This window comes from Rhea pennata, chromosome Z, assembly GCF_028389875.1.
Source record: "Rhea pennata isolate bPtePen1 chromosome Z, bPtePen1.pri, whole genome shotgun sequence".
NCBI classification, from domain to species: domain Eukaryota; kingdom Metazoa; phylum Chordata; class Aves; order Rheiformes; family Rheidae; genus Rhea; species Rhea pennata.
This window is the reverse complement of record NC_084702.1, coordinates 19,674,500-19,697,071: the sequence shown is the minus strand read 5'-3', so window position 1 is coordinate 19,697,071 and position 22,572 is coordinate 19,674,500. Positions and strand designations below refer to the sequence as shown.

Below are 22,572 nucleotides of genomic sequence, written 5' to 3'. Positions count from 1 at the left end.
ACTATGCATACCCAAACAAGTACTTCAGGTCTTTGAATTTACAGTACCTTGATTATATCCAATATATCTATTAAAGATGCTACCTGGCAGAATGCCTGGTGCACTTTTGAATTTTAGATTAGTTTATGATGTGATTTGTCCTTACACCAGAAGCAGACCTGTGTGAACTCCAGTACTCAGTTCAGTACCATGGAGTAGGAACTAGCATTTGTGTTTCTTTCAGAGCAGTTGCTCTTCTGTCACAAAATGAAGCCAACCACCAGAATTACTTCATTCTGATACTGTCAACATCAGATAATCCAAAAATCTTTGTCTGCTACACAGGCAGATTTTGCAAACATACATCTCATAATATCTAGTGTGCTTTCAAACTTAGTTACACCTGTGAGTTGGGCTTATGCTTTTTTTTGATGTTGTTCTAGTTACCAGTTTGAACATGCACGTATCTGAATTTTTAGTCCCGTGAGAATTCCTGTAAGCAGTACTTTTGTCACTGATCCCAATGGGGCATTAAGATGGACAATTCTGGGCTGTTTCAAAAATTCCTGCAGTGTTCAGGTTCCTGAAAAGGACTGCTCGGCTCCAGTTTTTACCACAGCAATTCCAAATGTGATGGGATGAACAATTTATTATGTTAAATATAATGTACTCTTATACTTATTGGTCCTGTGTTTCCATCCTCCTTTATTCTAAAGCCTACCTGAGAAATAAGAGAAAATATTTTGCCAATTTTTAATACATACGTCCTTACAAACTTATATTTATTCATTTTAGATTCACTGGCAGCATGTGGAGACCATTGAGTTGGTGAATGATGGCTCTGGTTTGGGATTTGGAATAGTGGGAGGAAAGTCAACTGGAGTGATAGTTAAGACCATTCTCCCAGGAGGAGTAGCTGATCAGGTAAATTCAACTCAACCTAGTGTTTGCCAGTCAGTGCAGTGTGAGGTTACTATTTCTAATGCTTTTGAGTAACAGTAACTTTTTTCTCCTTACAAGTATAAGAAACAGAGGAAGTGCTTACCTTAGTAAAGGTGTGTTTAGTGCATGGGAGCCTCACGTGTAGGTCCAAAAGCTGGATTAGTCTTTAAATCACTTTTCCAGACCAATTACAGTATACCTGGATTACGCAAATGCGTGCAGACTACTGTATCTGAGACAGATATCCTGGTACTAGTCCTGGGGAAGGACTGAGCAGTAACGGTGTGTATTCCTGCCTGGTGGGGCTCAGATGAAGTGAATTGGGTCAGCTCAGTCAATGTCAAGTTCATCTGGTGGACAAGTGCCCGTATGATTGTGCTGCTGCTGCTGAAGGGCTCCTCTGTTACAGAGGAGGTCGAGGGCTGAAGAGACACCGAAACTCATCAGTCTTGTGTGTACGGGAACTGTGCCTTGAAGACAGGGCTTTGAGGGGCATCGGCAGAATCTGTGAGCAGAAAGATGGGTTCTTTTTCCATGTCTTCTTCAGTAGATAGGCTAGTTCATGTGAAGCACTTTATTGTTTAAAAGTAAAATAAATTTGAAAATAAAAATAAATCAGTTGGAGAATAAGCCATTATAAAGCAAGATTGCAGATCACAGCAAGTGAGAAACGTGTTTTGTTCTAGAGATATGGCTAATCATGATGACAGGTTTTTAAATAAAAGCATAAAACTTGAATGTACTTTTATATACTCTCATTTGAAAGTGTGTTTGGAGGTGAAATTCTCTAATGTATGTATATATGTTTTAAATAACAACTAGTCTTAAATTGGAAGGATTTTTTTCATGCTCAGGTGTGTGTCTTTTTGAAAAGGGATTCATCCTTAATATTTCTGTGGAAGTCTGTAGTAAAATTAGTATGTGCTTTGATAACCTACTTTTCTTCTGCATACTATTAGGATATTGACAGGACATTCAAAAATTAAAGTTACTTAGCCATATATTAAGTGACTATAGCCACGTAGTAGTCTTCTAATGGAACGACTTTTCTGATTTTTTTCCATGATACATCTGAGGGAAATGGCAGGATGTTACAGATTTTTTTCACGGTTATTGTCACTCACTGGTTACTTCCTCCAGCATGGCAGATTATGCAGTGGAGACCACATCTTGAAAATTGGTGACACAGACCTGGCTGGAATGAGCAGTGAGCAGGTGGCCCAAGTCCTCAGACAGTGTGGAAATCGAGTGAAACTGGTGATTGCAAGAGGTCCTATTGAGGATCCACCCCCACCAGCAGTCCCCCCAGGTACACCAGTACCCACCCCTACACCAGAGAAACAGGTAAGTACCAGCGAGAATGCTTAACTTGTGACAAACTTTTACTTCAAACTCTTTATTTATTTTTCAATTGCTATTGGAATACCTTGCACATATGTGTTCTCTAGAGCCAGTATTTCCACTCCCACTAGCAGCGTTTTCAGCCTGTGGTCTGGGAGAATTTACACGCTGTCAGTCACAGTGCACTGAATACATCCCTGAGGCCTTTCAGGGTCCCAGCTCAGAGACAGAAGGGTGATCCAAATGACTTCTGGGTTGATTAATTCATTAGCTTGCTTGTGGTTATGCACAAATACTTTGGAACAGCAGAAACTGTTCAATCTTCCCTTTAAATGGAGCAAGCTGGCTCTGCAGCACTTCGCTGTCTCCCCGTCCTTTCCGTCTCCAGGAGCACTTTTCATTCCCGTGTCATTGCAGCCGTCCGTCAGACAGCTCTTCCCTGTGCCAGCCAGCACACAGATGCCACTTTTTTCAGACGTCATCTGGCACTGTTCGTTTGCTAGTTGTTTTCCAAAAAACCAGTCAGCCAGCTGCTACCCGTGTTGCCCTGCAGATGACTGCACTCACTCTGCTCTGTTACTCCTCAGACTCGTCGTGACTCCCTCAGCCACTTTGAAAGTGCTGTAAACATCATAATGTTTTGTCAGCTTAAAGCCGCTACAAAATAGGTCATTTGTGTGTGTTTACAGCAAAGTCTAGTTTGGGAAAAGTCAGCACACTGGTGTTTTGTGATATGTAGTTAATGCCAGATACGTTTAAGAGTTCTGAATGCACGTGAAATCAGTTAGTGAGAGAAGAAAGAGGTGGTTGCTTTTGGATTTGATGCAGATACAGCTTATGCCCTACAAAGATTTCTTTTTCTCTTTTAGTTTCCTGTTTGCCTCACAGATACAAATTGCATTTCAGATAAGTCACTTTAAAAAAAAAAACCCTCTCCTCTGACAGTTCCTTGTGTGATTACATCTTTTTACAGCTATCCATTTTAGTGGTATCTATATAGAAAAAAAAAAAGGCAAAATAGCACATAGATATAATCATCCGTTCAATCTATAAAATTAGACTAAGAAAATTAATCTTAGCACATGCACTGATTTTTTTCTGAGCAAATGAGAGGAAGATTGGGATTCTGGTGTTTGTACAGCACTCAGAGGTGTGAGGGCCGGACTGTATTTTTGATAGAGGGATCAATAAAATCAAGATTATTTATCTGTGGAGTAGTTGTCTCAGAAGAAGGCTGAATTGGATAATTTCCTCTATACTGATTTCTTCTGTGTCTATCCGCAGTTATGTGGTGTGATGTTGAATGTCATGTCTGCAATTTCAGGAGCATGCGTGGAATTTACCGAACTGAGGGCTGAAATGCCCCAGGGAGCCAAAACCAACTTTTTTTGCCACCTTTCTCTCCATTTCTGTCCTTTTCAATGCACATCTCCTGGCAGGAGGCAGGCTGTTTTTAAGTAGCTACCTCTGCCTGGACGAAGTGTTATTCTTGGAGGGAGCACTCAGTGAATGATGCTGCTGCAAACCTCATTAACAGGGCTCTGGGTATTAAACACCACTGGAGCAGAGATGCTGATGAGTGCAGCTCGGGATGCCTGTTTCTTCCTGGCAAATACAGAGTAGGTAAAAATGTCATTGTGCTTCAGGCTGTCGGTGGGAGCAGAGGAGTGGGCACTTCTTGTCGCATCCCCGAGGTCTCCATCCTGTAACAGTCCGTGAGGTCATGGAGATAGGAGCAGCTTTAAAGTAGCGTTACATGTGGCCAAAATAATTGTGTATTATGGAGTGGAGATGTAGCAGAAGCTGTAGATTTTTATTTTCATGATGTTGGACTGTGTGGACTTTCTAGATGGAGTTGTTATGACAAAAAAAAAAGAAACCAGATTCTTATTTGACAAGTAGCATCACAGTTCTGAAGTCTTTTTTTTTTTTTTCTTTTTTTTTTTCTGCATGCATGTACCCATTTAGTCATCAGAGTGGGTTTAGTTGGTATCTACCTGTTTGAAATACCATCTGTTTAAACAAATATGCTGCTATACTTTTCATAGAGAAGAAACTGGATAAAATAGGGGTATGCAGAAGGATCTTAATAAGTTTGTACTATATATATGAATTTACATTTCAAATGCATGTTAAAATATTGAAATTTGTTTAAATACAATGACATTGAAGCCCTAAATTTGTACTCCTGTATTGATACATACCCGCTATGGAAGTATCCATTTTAGACAACTAAAGGATCAATATCTTTGGAAAAGAAGTATTTTGAAGTAGTGGAATTAAATTCTTTTAGTTTTTTTTTTCTTTTACTATGAATGCAATATTCTTAAAATGGAGTTTTAATATGCACTTTCCTATGGCATTAGAAATAAATAAATGAATTCATTACAACAAAAATTCTTTATTACAGAAGTTCAGAGGACTGTAGTGGCTGTTAGTGGTGATTGTCATTTAACTAGCTGGAAGTGTAATTGCTACTTGCTGAAACAGAAATTTTAAGCCCTTCTAAAAACAGGAAGCATGATTGTTTCAATAGAAATAGCTTTCATTATATTTCAGACTCAATGTGCATAGGAAAAAAAATTAGCTAGCATTACTGAGAATAAATTTAAACAAATAGAATACAAAATATAATTTTGATCGTTCTTTTGTTTTAATACAACAGTCTGTGAAGCTGGTGCTTAGGAAGTTCCAGAACGGAAGCGAGCTACAAGTTACAACATTTAAGCATGCGTTGTTTAATTTAATCTAAGTGACAGTCAGTGTTCAATTCGTTCAGGTTTCGCCAGTCATTTTAGTTATGAAATAATGATCTTATAGGCTAGTACCCCAGTGAGGAGGGGTGGGAGTGACTGAAACTGCATTGTTACCTATGTGTAGTATATTTGCTGAATACCAGAAAAAAAACAGAAGCAAATTTGCTACTTTCTTGGTGTCATTTGTGTTTAATGTTGCATTTTAATGTTAGTGATGTAAGAGAATGTGTGGACTTCCCAAGAACAACAAAAAAAGGTTTCCTTTCCAATCACTCTTTTCTTATTAGGCAGAGGCTTCTTTTGACAACTGTGAAGATGGAGAGAAGTTTAACGTGGAACTCACTAAAAACATCCAAGGTTTAGGAATAACTATTGCTGGTTACATTGGAGACAAAACCTCAGGTAAAGAATGTCCTAGAGCTTGCTTCACGTTCTGTTGCGTAGACTGGCCTGCCTGCAGTGCAAGGTCAGTTTGAGGTGTGGTATCGCATCTCTGAACAAAACCTTCATTCTCTAAAACTTCTAAAGCTTGCAACAACAGCAACAACAAAAGGTGTTTTCCTGTAGGAAGTATGAAATCCAGATTACAAACAATAGGTATTCTTTAGAAAATCCCTCCTCAGGGTCTTGCATCATTTATTTTTTAAAATTCACTCTTAGCTGAAGCTTGTCATAGGTATATTTTTGGAAAACATTTCTAAAGTAGACTGAGACAGCCGCTTTTGTTAGAATAGTGGTGCTTTTTAAATCACATTTTCATTTTAAAAGACTCTCATAAAATAATACATTAATATTCTGAGCAGTTCTAGGAGCATTTTTTTCTTTTGAACTATAGATAATGCTGATTGCAGATGAAGAATTCATCACAGTGATGAAGATCTTGATGTTGTTAGCTGACCTCTTGATTTACTGGAAATTTACATTAGTGTATTTGGGAGGCAGTCAGCAGCCAGTCAGTTTAAATCAGTGGATTCATCCACGGTCATGTACAGTTGCTTGTTTTTGCCCATAATTTCAACCGCATTTTTAGAGAAATTATTGAGAAGTATTGGGGCTCACTGTTTGGCAAACGCAGTACTGTCATGAAAGGCTGCTTGTGTCATAACGCTTCACAAAGAGTTCGTGCTGTGATTCTTACTCATATGTATATTTTTAGAAAAAAGTATGGGTAGGTATATCACACATCGTTGTTGGTTTACGGACATAAGGTATTGGCTTTGAGAAGCTGAACTAAGTTTTAATGGTCTATTAAGTTAGGTTCCATAGGATGAGTAGTTAGAATTTATGTAACTTTACATTCTAGCATCTTGAATAAACCATTAAAAGGCAAATTAAGTTGTAGAATATGTGATTTGATTGGTCATTTTAACTGATCTAATATTGGAGTATCATAATCCACACTTTAAGTTATTTTGCTGCATGTAACTATATTTAAAAATCTTCTTGCCTTTGGAACTGATTGAGCATTACACTTAATTTTACTTAACCACTTAATGCATGGTTGAAGAATTTCCAGGCTATCACAGATACAGCAATAGAATTACTGGACAATGAGATCTGCAATTCAGTCTTTTTCACCTTGGCTAATAGAAACTTATCATATTGCCACATAGCTGTTACAGAATGTAAAGACACTGTGAAATTAGGAAGACTATCCATTTAATTATTCACAAATTCTGGAAACAACAAACTAAGATAAAAACAAAAGGGGCAAATGTGGACTGTTTTGCAAAGAAAAAAGTAGTGATGTCATGGTGTAAGTATATTTGTTTTCTCATTCTTCACAAGTTAAGCCTAGTCATTAGAGATGCCTTAGTGCTAACTTTTGTCACATTGAGGCTGAGAAGAGGATGATATTAGGTCTGTTAAGGCACTGAGGTTTCTTGAGAGCTTAAGAAGTAGATTATCTTCCCATCAGAGATTATTTGTTTAACCAAAACAGATTTCTTTTTGTAAAATATCCCTTCCAAAGGTGCTTTGTATGTCTGACTTTTTCTCAATTCAGAATTAATGGTTGCCTAAATGAGTTTGTTACTGCTGTGTTTTTTCTTTTTGAATCAAATTCTGGCTTATAGCTGTAGTTAAAAGTTAAAAAACATACATTGTAGTTCTGCTTGTTTATGTTCCGTGCATTTAGTTATCCAAGATTCATTTTCGTAAGGAGGTATAGAAAATATAATAACAGGTGGGTGATAAATAGTTGCTAGTGTACTCAAACTGAATTTTCTCTCTCATTAGTTATAAATTAGACCAAGAGTTAGAAATAAAGCTTTTTGTCAATGTTGTTTCAAGATTTAAGTTAAACTAGAATTTTTGTTGCTCTTTTAGTACAGAAAATAGGATTTTAAGATTGTTAAATTTTTTGTGAAATATGGTAGTGTGAGCTGTTAGTCAGGTTCATCCTTTTGAAAAATAGTAATACGTATGTTTCAGTTTAAGCATCTACTTTCGTATTAATTCCTTATTTTGGAGATTGTGTTTTCTTTTTTTCCTCTCTCTTTAGCTCCTGTCCCTAGCATGAGATTGTAGTGTTATTTGGGTTATTTCTGTAATATATTAGTTAATTTTCTCTGTTTTCTTCATTCCAGAACCTTCTGGTATCTTTGTGAAAAGCATTACGAAAGGCAGTGCTGTTGAACGTGACGGCAGAATCCATGTTGGAGATCAAATTATAGTTGTAAGTAAACACAGAAAGAAGGCTGAGTCTTCTGGATCATGTATGAAATCACCTGTCTGTAAAAAACTGTAGTTTTGAAAGTTGCAAAGTAAGGCTTATGTAATACTTGTTCAAAGCATTTGAAATTGGCCTTTAAATTATAAGCCCTTTTTTTTGTCTGAGTATTTGATCACATTGTCTTTTTGGATTATGTTATCGGTGTGCAGCTCTGTTTCTTAAAGAAATCTGAGAGTACGAGTGTTGTGTTTCTTAGCAGTATGAGCTTTTTAGACTGCTTAGTAAAGGCAAAGTGTAATATTTGGTTTCACACAAATTAAGCAATGATTTTCAAAATCTTTTTTTAAAGTATGTCACTAAAGTTTTGATACCTAGCGAAAGAAGAAAATATTTATCAATATTAGGAAAAAATGCATAAAACTTTACATCTGTTTTGTGGTGAAAATTGAGATATAAATGCAGGGACCACTTTTCTGCGACTGTCTCAGATGTGACTTCTCACTTGTGTGAAGGAAGCATGTAAAAGTGCTTGGTATTCAGCTAACTAGGTATGTGCCTGAATGTGCATAGGTAGAAATATATTTCGTTTTTCTGATGATTTGTATAATGAGTACAAACTGAAATAGAATATTGCTAAATTTGACCTCTGCTGCTGCTGTAGGTGCAGGAGGAAAAAAGTGGCTTGAATTGACTTAAGACATCAGAATAATAAACATGTTTTTAAAATCTGTTTTGCTTAAGTGTGGTGGAAATAAAGATAATACCGGCTCAGTTTAAATTGTTTTAAATTTAGAAGAGCACTGGAGTTGAAAGAAGTTCAGAGGAAGGCAACAAAATGATTAAGCATCTGGAGAGATTGATTTTTTCATGAAGGAAGGATTAAAATAATGGAATATGTGTAGACAGACTCAAACAGCGCCTGGGGTTAGGGGTAGATCACTATTGGGCATGTTTGAGAAATTACAGTCACCAAGGGGTGAAAAGGAGAAGGAATGAGGAAATTTGGAGCTTGCAGAGAAGAGGAGAAAAAAGGTCTATATACTAGGAATAATCAGATGAAACTGATAATCCTCATCGCCTTCCCCTCCACCTTGCCAGTTACCGGGGGGATTTCAGCCTTTCTGCCTGCAGAGGGGATGGTTGGGGCCAGGAGCGGGCGCAGCGGGGGCTCTGCCCTCTGGCGCTGTGCAGAGCAGACCACCTGGCACCGCCGCGTTCCCACCGCTGCTGCCCTGTGCTGCTGGTCGGCGGCTGTGGGGCAGTCCGGTGAAAATGCTTAGTGTAGCTGAGGCCACTAAAGCTTCTGGTTTTTTTTTTGTTCTTGTCCCTCTGTTTGCTTTGTGCTCAGCCCAACAGCCGCTGAGCCCTCAACACAGAGAAGGATGAAGAACGTGCAGAAAGTGACCGTGACCGTTTTCTATGGGTAGTGTCTTGCTGGCTAATAAGCTGCTTAATCCTGCAGGTGGATGGAACAAATCTTCAGGGTTTTACGAACCAGCAAGCAGTGGATGTTTTGCGGCATACGGGACAAACAGTTCGACTCACTTTGATCAGAAGAAGGCTTAAGCAGGAAAATCAGACTCAGCCCCAGGAAGACTTCAGTGCTGCTGTTGAAAAGGACTTCCTGCTCCAAATGATGGATAGTGGCACAGCCAAGGGTAATTAAAATGGACTTTGCTTCAGAATTTGCATGAAATAGTTTTCTTCCCAGTTACAAACTGGAAGTAATGGGCCAGGTTCATTCTGAATAGCTATTCTTGATCGCAGAGCTGTTTCCTGTGAGGGGATATTTGGCCTAATATGGTTTAATTAATTTTTAGAAGCGAAGCTGTTATTTTTTACATTTCCAAAGCAATTGCTGAAATCACTGCACAGCTATTCTAGCTAATTTACCTCAAGAGTTTCATCCTGCAAGCTTTTGAATGGTGAGAAGGCAGGGAACATTGTACTTGGGCTTAAGGGTGATAATTGCATTCAAGTGCAAGCGCAGATTGACCCTCTGCACTGAGCACAAATACATCTTAGATCCTTTTGCTCTTGCATATCAAGTTCAGGATCTAAAAAAAACTGGCCTATATGTGGAGTTTATTAGTAGTCTGATAGGACATTAGCTGTTTGTGTGCACATAGCTCAGAAGTTGATGGCCAACAGTAGATCTGCCAGTACTGAGCTGGAATGAGACTAGGGACTTTTCAGTGGAAGCCCTTAACTTCATATTTTGTTCATATTGAAATCCATACGTTATACCTTTAAGTCAATGTGTTTGAATATCCACACAAATACTGGATGCATAAGCAGATTTTTTCAGCTACTTATGTCATAGATTGATGTCAACAGAGGTATATTGCAAGTCACAGTTTAAGCCATAATCACCCCCCTCACATAAGATTTTGAAAGACAGAATAGTGTGTTCCCAGTATGGCATCCTGTTATGCATACATTCAGCAGAAATTATGAAGGAGATAATGAATACTGTTTCTCTTGCCTAAAGGTGTTCAAGCCAGCAGCCAGCAACATACCTAACAAAACTATTGTAATAGAACAGGCTTTCTAAAAGTGTAAAATCGGTGAAGTATCCAGATCCCAAAGTATATAGAATTTTCTTTGTGCAGCATCAGATTCTTGAATTGCGCACAAGAAAGAAATAGGAAAAATACAAGCATAGCTTTAGCGTGTGTATGCTAAAGAATGCTAACTTTGTATGCTTTCCAGTAGCTGTTCTTTCAGTCATAGGCAGAGATACAACTACTCGCAGATGTATTTTCATATTTTCATTTTTAATTTAAAAATTAAATTGGCAATTCTGCATTAGCAGAAGACAAAATATCTGTAAAATACAGCATTTCTTCCTAATTCTTTATTCCACACTGCCACAGGAGCCATTTCCCAAATGTGGATCCTCTGAAGTCATGTAGAATACAAGACAGGCATGCCAAAGAGCTTAACTGAAAATTGCAATGCATAAAATAGCTGAAGAATCTTCTCCTTTTTTCCAGAAAACAGTGAAACAGAACAGGGATCTCCATCACTGCCATACAGCACCAGTGCGGTAAACATTGGAGAGGACATTAAACAACAGGAAACAGGTTCCCGATATTTAATATTTTTTTCTGTGAAAATGCATTCAATTATGCTTACACAAAAAGTTAGTTTTTTTGTGTGCCTTTCCATCTTACATGTGCTGCATATCTGAGGTTGTACAGCTAGAAAGTGGAAATAATCACACATGAAAGCATGTGCTCTGGGCTCTACAGAGAAAATATGGTCATGGACAAATACTGCATGTGGCTGAAAATAGTAATTATGTCTGTGTATCTGAGACCTCGTGTGAAGCAGTATGTTTTGGCTACATATTCATCCTTCTGTTTAGTCTTTCTCCTTCGTTGTTCCCCTCCCTCTCCACCACCATGCCATATCTTCCAAGCTCCCTGCAGCTATCTGGCTACAGCTCCAGGACTTTTACCTCTTGCGATAAGCTTCCTTTTAACAAATTCCCCAAAATCCAGGCATTTCAATCTATGTTCTCTGATAATGTTTGCAATTTGGTTGATTGTGACTCACTGATATAGTCTGATTTTCTCATTCTCTTTACAGAAATTCTTATTTTCTGACAGGTATTTCCTTTCCTTCTTAAGCTCTCAGGCAGAGTGCTATGTTTCAGAAGTCCTGTCAGGTGATGCGTTTTCCAAGTTGATAGAGCACTAGATGTGTGTCATAACATTTTATTGCATCTGGAGTTAGAGAGGAGCTGAAAAACATCACTTACAAGAGTTCTGTAACGTATTTCTCTTCTGTATATCTTTTCATAACTTCTATTTGCCGTTATTCTAGAAAGCTGAAGAATTTTAAGCACTTTCCTTCAGACACTGCTGTATCTTCTGGGTATGGGGAGGAACCTTCACGTTTAAATTCTCCACAGCATCTAAGCAGCTGGCTTTAGTTGTAACAAAGTTTCAGGGCAATGACTTTAAAACACTTTATGAGGCACTTTCATTTTTTTCCTAAAATCAGTGTGAGTTGGGAAATTATTTTGTTTGTTTGTATGAAGATTCTGGCCTTTGTCTGTGATAAGCATTCAGATTTGAAGAGTTTATTTTGATACTTTCTGTGTGAACAGCACAGTCCTTGTAACTTACATAGGTAGATTTCTGTTAAAACTGCTCAGTTTATTAGATATTCCATTCAAATACTGTGTTTGTTTCCTATTGTACAATCTAAGCAGTTTTAATGAGGACAAAAAAGGGCAGAAGACAACTATTTCTCTGTAGTTTGAGTTTGTAGATAAACTTTAAGTCAGTTTAAGAACTCCTGCAGTTTGCCTTCTTGCCTGTCATTTTTCTCACATCATCAGTATTTTTCTTCTCCGCTTCTCTTCCAAAAGACATTTCATTGCTACTCTTCAACTGTTAGAATTATTTCTCTTTGTACGTTTGTGTGTGTGTGTGTGTGTGTGTGTGTGTGTGTGAATCTAATGGGGAAAAAAGAGCTAGGACTTGCGTTCTGTCACTGCTTTCTAGGGCCTTTTTTTGATTTCAAAAAAATCTTCTCCAGTCATTCTCACAGTTTTGAGAACAGTTTTTCTTTTTTTTTTTTTTTTTTTCCCCTTCACTTTGACACTTTCTGTGAAAGTTCATCCACACGTATGCTGGGTCTGTCTGAAAGGAGCCATGTGCAGTGTGATGGCTGTTGACATTTCAGCTGGCCCACCAAATCAGCCTGAGCAGCCCGCATACAGCCTGATTTAGCAGGTGCCTGGGGCATGTAACTTTTTCCTTTTTTCTGCACCCGTTCTCTTGGTAGGGTTGCATTAAAGTAAAGACTGAAGCTATTTAAATGTTTGTCCTCTGAAAAAATATGGTTAGTTTTGGAAACTGGAGGTGAATTTAATACTATTTGATTACAAGCCCTTAACAGGCCAACAGGGAGGGGACTTATGAGCTGAAAGGGGACAAAATGTCACTACCTCATCTTTTTGAAAGATTTTATTCTGGTTAATCTAAACCTGCTGACGCAAAACATGTCAAGTTTTTAGTCACACCTAGGTGAGTGCTGGTGTCACCGAATAGTTCTGAAGTTCTCCATGATCCACTTACTTTATCAGTGGTAAGAATAAACAAGAGTGTTTTGTTTGCGTCGTAGTAATTTCAGACATAACTTTTAGATTTCCAGTTAACTACTGCAGAAGAATTAGCTCTGAAGAATAGATGGCAGAGAATTATGGGTTCAAATTATGAAATAGTGGTAAGTAAACTTTTATTATTGTTATATTGGTTACTTATATGTATAGTATACATTATATTTGCGGCTTTATATATACAATGCATTTGTGTGCTCCCTAATCTGCTGAGATGATTTTATTTCAGTTACAAATTTTGAATATAGATATATATTTTTTCTACAGTGACTGGAAAAATAATCACAGGCTTCAAAGATTGATACGCCTTTGAGTACTGATAGCTATTTCACAGGTCTCCTACCTGCCTGGGGGGTTAATGTGTAGTCGGGAAAAATAAGTTTTTGAGATGAACATCAAAACTCACTTGATTGATTAGCAAGAATTTCAAACTAGTATCTGAAACTTCCTACCCACCCTATGTATTGAATGAATCCTCACTTGTTGTAGCGATCTAAACAACATACAGGACACTTACTGTAACTACAATTAAAAAATCCAATATCCAAGTTTAGGACTTTATTTCGAAACTATATGCCCCAAGCTGTATTCTCTACAGAAGTTTACTCTCTTACATATGTGGTCATCAAATACAGTTTTTGCTTGCATATGCCGAAGTAATGCATTTATTGTGACAAAAGTTCCAGTTTTTACCTGACTGCTCATTGATCCAAGTATCTTTACACAAGTTCAAATTTAGGTGCACATAGCCTGTTCCCCATCTCACAGAGATCCTATTGGATGAGATTTTGTTTCAGTTGCTGCACTGCAAGGACTTTTTGGTTGTTTTTGCCTCAGAATCTGAAATACCACAGTAAAATAGATAAAAGAAAAAAAAAAAAGATCTGTTTTGCTGACCTTTTATTTGCACACATAGGGCAATGTAGGCATGTTACTCCAGTTGTGTCTGTTGGTTCCTTGGTGAATGATACCACAGCAGTAGCTTTTCGGCAGAATAGTCTACTAATTTGTGATTTCATACTTTTCACTGGTACATATGGTCTGTACATCTTAATCTTTTTCCAGTATTTGTCCCTCGTGGTGCTTTTCATCTCACTGGGAAGTTAAAACTGGATGATTTCTTTTGGCTGCTGCTGTTATTTCCCATAGTTTTAAGAAATATAAAACCCAAACTAGTAACTTTGAATGTTTTTTGCAACCTGAAAAGTTGGATTACACATGATCGTATTTCTAGTTTTTCAGTTCTGAAATACTTCACAGTATGTGAATTGAAATGGAAAGTAACAAATGTCTTTAATATCATCATCAAAAATAACTTTTACTGTATCTTCTTTTAGGTGGTTGTAGTTAACAAATTTAGTGAAAGCAGTGGGTTAGGGATAAGCCTTGAAGCTACAGTGGGACATCATTTCATCAGATCTATCTTACCAGAGGGGCCAGTTGGACGAAGTGGCAAGTTGGTTAGTGGAGATGAGCTGCTGGAAGTAAGAAAAAATTCTGACTTCATCTTAGTCTACCTTCAGTAAGATTCTTGTGAAATGACTTGCTTTTCACAGGTGATAACTTGGGAATGTAGCTTATCTTATTGTGCATCAGCCCTAATGAAAAATGTTTTGAGTAATCACCTAGTGTGCCTTCCTGTATATGTTTATTTATGTAAATGATTGACACATGTCTCTCAGCTAATTTCTGATTTTTCAGAGATATAATTCAAGGTGACCAAAAAAGAATTCTTAACAAAAGAATTAAGGCTTGATAGAACTATCCCTACCCCATGACAGGAATAAACAACTCTATATTCTTACCTTTTATATTCTACCTGGGGGTTCTTGCCTAAGAAGTGCCAGCAACCAAGGTTGATTGGCAGTTTGTGGGACTTACCCTTTCAGCTCAAAACTTATTTAGGTGCCACCAATTCTACTAAATAAATAAATAAAACAGTGGAACCATTGATATTTTCTGTTAGTAATATTTTTAAACTTTTTAATTTTTTTTCATTATACTTCTACTAAACACTTTTTATTCTTTGTTTCTTGAGGTAAATGAGATCTCCTTGCTTGGAGAAAATCACAAGGATGTGGTCAATATCTTGAAAGAATTGCCTATTAAGGTGACGATGGTGTGCTGCCGTCTGGTGGCTTCCCCTATCAGTCACCCAGAAGTAACGGACAGTCTAAGCCTCTCTGAGGTTCAGCTCACAGAAAAGGTATTTTGTTTTAAAATTGTTAAGAAAAGAAATGTGTCTTTGAGCGAAACATGCAAACTTAAATGTAGAAGATTAGAAGGACATTTTAGTATTTTGGGATTTGGAATCAAATAAATAGAAAAAGACAAATTATATCCACTAACCCCAATTTAAGACAATCAGAAGCTATAGATATTAGTAAAGAGTGTGTGCGTGGGGCAGATTTGAAATCCAAGAATATTTACCCAGGTACCTAACGTCTGTTCTTCAGGTAGGCTGTGTTGGTGTAGCAAATTGAGCTATGTATTTTTTGAGAATCTGGATATATTTAATCCAATTTTGAACTTAGCTTTCTGATTTTCCTTTCTGTAGATCTCCCTATATATTCTCTGATACATGTTTTTTTCGTCATTCATAACGTCAAAGCTCTGGGCAGCCTGATGTGCCAAACATGTAGAAAGGGTATTTTAATGAATTATTTCAGTTTTGGGCAAGGGAAAAAGTTTGGCTCATTTTTAAGCATTTTCATGAAGTGAACCAAATAGAAAAAACATATATATGTATATATGTATGCACAAGTGTGTGCTTGTATGTTTTCTTTTTTTAAATGTTTTGACTTCTGTTGTAGTGGTATGTTCAGATCTATGCCTGTTTTTTTAATGTACCTTCTAGTAACAGGTATTGTCTTTGTATTAGATAAAAGTATTAATGGGTGTTTTCTAAAATGATTAGTTGGACAGAAATTCCATTTTGTAAATATTCTTACTAATGAGTGCTTTAATGCATATTAACTGCTTTACAGCATAGGTGTTTTGTTACAAAGATCCATGATTTCTATGTTAGATCCGTCAGACATGGTTTTTAACAGTATATGAGTGCTTATACTTTCTCTATGTTTAGGGAAACATAACTTAGTTTTTTATCTTGTTTTGATGAACAGTTTAGTCTCTGCTTATGAACGTTGTCATATATGTGTGTATGGTGGATATTCTCTGTTTTTTCCAGGCTCACGTAGAACTTGGTTTCATTGGCTCCTCAGACACAGAGGGAAGAGCTTTGGAAATCACTGATGATGATCAGAATATGGAAGACGTGCCAGGCTCTTCCTTGGCAATGTGGGAAACAGAAGTACAGCACATTGAGCTGGAAAAAGGGAATATGGGACTTGGATTTAGCATATTAGACTACCAGGTAACTTCTATATTCCTTCCTCTGAGCAGAGAACATGATACTTTGCCTTGTTTGGATCTCATTATGTGATCTGAATATGTTTTTTTAATTGTAAATGTTAACATAAATTAGACAATATAATAAAACCACATGGATGTCACTGTTAGCAGGCAGTCCATTAACTGTGTTACTTATTCTTCTTGCTGTGTTAAGACTATCGCTTCTCTCATATTAATCCAGAAAAATAATCAATCCTCAGATCCTCTGAAACCTCACCTCCTGGTGCCCCAGGGGCAGCGAATGATGATATTCAGGCATCTGGCCATATATTTTACATCTGCAGTTGGGTGCTTAGAGCTAGATCCAATAAAGGACTTAGGTGGTTAAAGCAGGATTTACTAAAATCCAGAACTGCAGTTCTGAAATCCCTTGCTTAGCTACTGTCTAACCGGGACATGCCTAAATGCTCCAGTTCATTTTGTGTTTGGCTTCAAAACTCCTGGCCTCTGAGTCTGTGATTCTTGGTGTGCCCAGATGTTAGGGCCTCTCACTACCTGCCTGCTGCCTGGGTATCAGGATCCGAGAGCAAACACTCCTTCGTTCAAGACAGGCACCCAAATTTTAGAGAGTAGAGGGGAGGTTATCTGTTTCCTGTTGTCTCCATGAGTACTTTTTGTAAAGCCAAATAATTTCTTCCTACGGTCAGTATAGGCTTCTGCTCCAGCATTTAGTGATGCTGCAGAAATGTTAGTTACCCAGTTCTGCTTTGGATCTTCTCTGTAAAAGCATGTCGCGTTCACATCCGGACTTCACCTGCAGATGGCAATGATGCCCGCAGGGCACTGCTTAGAGTTACTCTGTGCCCTAGTGATATTTTGTGTTTGCAAACTGATAAAGGTGTATGCAGAGCAGGGAGTTCCAGTATTGAGCACAAAATATGAAGATTAGAGGCACGATCAAACATCTGTTCTATACAGCAGTGATTACAGTTTAATGTGTTATATTTGGTGTTCTGCATTGAGATACCTTAGTTGAGCCTGAGTATTTCCAGTCCATGTCAGCAGAAAGTAAGGCATATTTTTCAACCTCAGCCTTCTATCTTATCTCTTATTGATTGTTGAAACAAACTAGGATTGCCATATGGTCAGCTGCAGCATTTCATTTATGGGTGGTGATAATGAAGAGTTATGGGAAGTGCCTTATAATATTAAGTTAGATTGATTATATCCTATAGTTCTAGGAATCTTTCTGAAACTTACTTATCTCTATTTAGAATTTTGTGGTTGTGATTATTTATTCAGTAGTCTTTCCTCTAAGATGTGGTTAAAACTTTTCAGTTTGTCACTGAAATTTATTCTTTCATTCTGGGATTGTGAACAATAAACTAGATTTATAGTACATATACGTTCTATCTTTGTGCTTTGCTATTTTTGTTGAACTTTAGTCATTCTTCATTGAAGATAAATTAAAAATTGTGGGCTATGTTCATACTAACATATTTATCATTTTTTATACAGTTGCAGGCCTGTTCGTGTTCCATTTTGGCCTAACAAAAACTGTCATGTACACTACAGAGCTGATTTTTTTTTCCAAAGAATTTGTCATACAGTGTCATTTCATGTGTCTGTAAATATCTGTTGGGGAAATAATGAGGAAACAGTGTTCAGTCCCAAGTAATATCTTCAGCAATTCTAGTTCTGATTCAACTTGTAAATTGTCTTATTGCTCTGTGCCAGTGTCCATATTGCATTAATTACCATGAGCTGTCAAGGAGCTTCTTACTCTCCATCCTTCCCTCTCCCCCTTTCTCTCAGATTAGCTTAGAACAGTATCCTATTCCTGTATTTTCAGATGATGATTTTATGGTATTCCTCTTATCAGTTGTACATCTTGGCATGGAAACTTGTTACAGTTGCATGCCAATTTGTAAATATTTTCTTTGCTTTTCTTTTTGGTTTCAGTAAAGCTGATACAGTGTTACATTTTCTTTTTCTTCTTCTTTTTTTTTTATGCATGTGCCCACAAGTCCACAAGTGAATTAAATGTATTGGTAGCATTAACATGTATCTGTGTTCCTTATGAATATATTCTGTAATGATTATTCAAAGGTATTCACCTCTGATAACTGCTACAACAGAACGGTGTGTTCCTGTTGTTAGCATTTGATGGTAACACGTTTATTAAAATCAATGTATGGGAGAGTGTGGACTATAAAACAGTTTTCTTTTTAAAATCAAACTTTGCTTTGTTTGATCTTGTTGATTGAAGAGTGCTCTACTGGTATACTCCTATCTCTCTTGCACATACAAGCACTTTTCTATTGTAAAGTGCTTTCTCAGCTGAGTGAGATCTGGTACCATGAAGTACAAGACAGATCTTGAAAATAAGCCCTTTGCTCCGACAGCTGAGGACAAGGGAGGGCTAAGCCTATGAACTTTTCATTACAGCAGAAATATTTGAATTTTTGGTGTGTAGTTATTTATTACAGTAAAAAGTGCACTCTTTGGTTTAGCAAAATTTTTGTATGGACATGGAGCATCACCTGATAATAATTCTCACATTTCAGGACTGAAAATAGGGGAAAGTGTAAATGCATGGACAGGCGGGTAAGCACCTGCTGAGGGTTCATCTGGAGCAGGAACTGGTTTCAGTTCTTAAAAGTTAATGCATAGAAATTACCCTCTCAAGACGTAAAAGAATAAATGAAATGGAATGCTTTTCTTTCATCTGATCAGGATCCCGTGGACCCAGCAAACACGGTAATTGTAATTCGCTCCTTAGTTCCTGGTGGTGTGGCTGAGCAAGATGGCAGGCTTCTTCCTGGAGATCGGCTCATGTTTGTCAACGATACCAACCTGGAAAACGGCAGCCTGGAAGAAGCGGTACAGGCGCTGAAAGGAGCCCCGGCAGGAACAGTGAAAATAGGAGTTGCCAAACCACTGCCTGTAAGGATTTGGGAATTAGATGGGTACTTTTGATGACTTTTAGGTTGATACATAGTAATTCTGACTTCCATGTACTCTTTGCATGCTTTAGAATATAGTTGGATGACTCAGAGCATCCAAAAAACTATCTTAACCAGATTCCTCTTTGCATACAGCGGAGGCCTGTGTAGTGTATGAATATTGTCATGATTCCAGGACCTAGCATGCTTGTCTTTTAGGTCGGGGGTTGTAGCTGTGGAAACAGCAAAGCATCTTGCAACCAACACAGTCTTTCAGGGCTGCAGGCTACCAGACATAAGTTTGTAACCTTCACAAAATCTTCAGGTGTGCAAAATGGTGACATGATGTCAGTTTTATGTTGTTCTCTGGAATTTGCAAAGTTTGCTTTGCAAAGTCTGGTCTGCTGCAGGTGTAACACATAGGCAGTCTGTATTCAGACTGTACATTTTATATTAGAAAAATGCTAAGTAGCCTTCAGCTCAGATATTATGGGCTTAATGGTTATTTTGATTTGTCCATAAATAGTATTGGGCTTGATTTTGGAATATGATATTTAACATTTAGAATAATTAAGTTGTAGAACTGTCCTCCTGCAGCTATTCAGGGGCAAAAATAGCTAAGCAGTTTTCAGAGGGAGCTCAGTAACTTTGAGATTTGCTTTGCATGATGGCTCGGGAATTACAAGGGGCTCAAGATGTAGAAGGTGCAGTAGCAGGATTACCTAGATAATGAGCCTGCAAGGATGCTGTGAAGTTACTCATTGCTGCAGTTATCTTCTAACAGTTCACTATCTGCGTTTGGGACAGCTAAGAGTCCTCATTTGCACAATGCCGAAGTCTTCATGTACTTTGGAATATGTTAAGAGCTATAATTTACAAATAAAGGAGAATTTAGAGGATTGCCCAGGATAGAAAACAGCTGTTTTAAGATTACATGGGATACAATTAAAGAAAAAGCCCGTGACTTTTTGAGCTGCGTTTGTTTCCTCACTGACATTTCGGAGAAACAGATTATAAAACCCCAGTGCAACCCTCTTGACTATTAACCCTAATTTTTCAGAGTAAAGTCAGAGTGTGGACTGGAGGTCCTAGCGTATTACATTTCAATCAGTGGAATGGCACTGGTCTGTATGAGTACAGAAGATTTGGCTCTCTGTTTTTGGAAATCCGAAAGTTGTGTTTTGGGTTTGCCTCTTATGAAATGTTTATCTTGCAGTCCCTGAGGATGCAGATTTCAAATCTTGGTTCTTAGTGGTTTTCTGTGTGGGAAGTGGGGAGGAATGGGTGATTTTTAAGTTACTGGGAACTTTTCTTTCCTTTTCAATGTAAGAGGGCATTTTTTAGGCTTGCTTTATGAAATTATTTTTTTGTAGTGGAGACTGTATGGTGCACACCAACATGTCTTGAAAATCAACATTTTCATGCTTAAGAAAGTGTCTGTTCAAAAGAGGGCTTGTGTGGTTGTTCCATTGCTGTTCCCAGCATTATGTAAAGCTTCAGTATTTGGACTTTAATGTTACACATATTCACATGCTAATTAATTAAACATTTCAAATAATCTTTTTTTTTTTTTTTTTTTTTTTTTGAAATAATGGGCAATTGTATCTAAAATCAGATTTTGTGGAGAAAAGCTACTGATTTTCAACGATAAGTATCTTTTATCCTTTTGTGGCTGCTCCACCCAGCAGTTATAGTCTTAACACATGCGGTGGATGCAGTTCTTACCTATTGACATGATTACTGTGTGGCTAGTGAGGCCTCTGCTATTGGGCTCAGTTCCTGGAGGAAGCTCTGAGGGCGTTTTTAGAAAACGTTTGATAATAAGAATAGAAATCTAAAACAAATGTAGACTAAGCTGTGAGTATTGTGGAATGCGTACGTATTTTTCATTACTTGTGCATATAAAATAATATTATGGAGCTGAATCAGTTCAGATGAATTAAAAAAGACGTGGAAACAAAGTTTGCTTACTTGCCCAACACTGTAACTGTGACTGAGATGAACTCTTTGCTGCATTTGGTATTCACTTGCCTCTCTGAACTCCCTCACGTAATGCGCTTTGCACATCTTCTCTCCTGGCCACTCATCCAACTCAGAGCTTCGTTCTCTCTGCAGCTGTCACCAGAAGAGGGCTATGTCTCTGCTAAGGAAGATTGCTTTTTCTGCACTGTCCAGTCACTTGAGGAGGAGGGCCCAGCTGATGCAGCCCTCTTCCGTGCTGAGCTGGCTCTGGTTAGTGGCCCAACTTACCAAAGATTTTGTTAAGTCCTTGCGTTTTGTAATGAAAAAGGTTGCTTTGTCACTGTTCATGTGGTTCCCCACGTGGTGGAAACTGGCACCTGGAGATCTTGTCTGTTTGCATGAGCTGTGGATCTGGCCTGTAATATTTTAATTGCTGAAAAGGAAGGAAAGATTCTGCTGAGATTTTCAAAAGAGCATGACCACCCACTGCTGCTTGCATCCATTGACCATCCCTTTGAAAATCTCACCTTGTGTTGAGAAATGTTCATGCACTTATTTTATAAATAAATCTCTTAACCTGTATTTAATAACATACCTCTTTCTGCTTTCTCAGACACCCTGAAAAGTTTTTGGAACTCTGTTTTTGCATGTAAACCAGCCTTATGAGGAATGCTGTCTGTCTTCAAAAGTTTTCAACACTTCATCTTAATAGTATTCTTTAGACTTAGCATCAATCAGTGATTATGAGATTTGCAGGGCTAAAGAGTGTTTACTTGTGCAGAGAATACAACTTAACTGCCTTATATAGCCCAGAAGTTACCAATAATAATTCACGTTAAAAAAAGACAAAGGATAAAGGACTCCTGTATACCAAAAAAAAAAAAAAAAAAAAAAAAAAAAAGTTTTGTGTTTTTCTGATTGTTCATACTGATCTGAGCCTGATATTTGAGGTTGTTATGTCTCCATTTGGTTGGGACATGAATAGGGAAGCAGATTCTAGTAAACAACAGAATTTAATGTGTTAAAAAAACAAATCAAGCAAGAAAAAAAAATATAATTGGATCCTTCCTCACAGAAAAATCTCTGAATTACTGATTCCAGTATGTTTGTTGTCTTCTAAAATATTTGCAAATGACAAGGTGTTTTTAACAACATGCTTTTAAGGAAGACTTCCTGTCTTCTCTTCCTTAGTTTGGTATATTGGCACAATAGTTAGGCTACTAGTTACTTCAGAATAACAGAATTTGCCTTCTTCCATTCATTGAGAAGAAATATGAAGAAACTAGGTTAGCAGAAATATACTTTAAAAATATGTGGAAGAGATCAGATAAAACTTAAGGACATAAAAAATTGACTTCTGTGTGTAACTTACAAAAACATTTTTAAAATAATGCTGAAAAATAGTGAAAATGCATGGCAGATAACAATAGGGTTGAAGTCAAATGGGCTTTCTAACTTAATGGGAATTGAATGAACAAATTACAC

At 37.5% G+C, this 22,572-nt stretch overlaps 1 protein-coding gene across 14 annotated transcripts in view; it reads left to right on the top strand.

Moving 5' to 3' along the window:
- MPDZ (multiple PDZ domain crumbs cell polarity complex component) overlaps positions 1-22,572 on the top strand; it is a 96,321-nt gene that overhangs the window by 21,927 nt on the left and 51,822 nt on the right. For 13 of the 14 annotated variants that reach the window (XM_062600407.1, XM_062600405.1, XM_062600411.1 and 10 more), the window contains 12 exons: positions 775-903; positions 2,062-2,265; positions 5,306-5,420; positions 7,607-7,695; positions 9,155-9,350; positions 10,689-10,778; positions 12,854-12,933; positions 14,164-14,310; positions 14,865-15,032; positions 16,017-16,202; positions 18,917-19,126; positions 21,241-21,357. In XM_062600407.1, coding sequence (XP_062456391.1) covers positions 775-903; positions 2,062-2,265; positions 5,306-5,420; positions 7,607-7,695; positions 9,155-9,350; positions 10,689-10,778; positions 12,854-12,933; positions 14,164-14,310; positions 14,865-15,032; positions 16,017-16,202; positions 18,917-19,126; positions 21,241-21,357 — 1,731 coding nt within the window. The remainder of the gene's footprint in view (positions 1-774; positions 904-2,061; positions 2,266-5,305; positions 5,421-7,606; positions 7,696-9,154; positions 9,351-10,688; positions 10,779-12,853; positions 12,934-14,163; positions 14,311-14,864; positions 15,033-16,016; positions 16,203-18,916; positions 19,127-21,240; positions 21,358-22,572) is intronic. The other variant, XM_062600408.1, reaches the window with a different exon arrangement.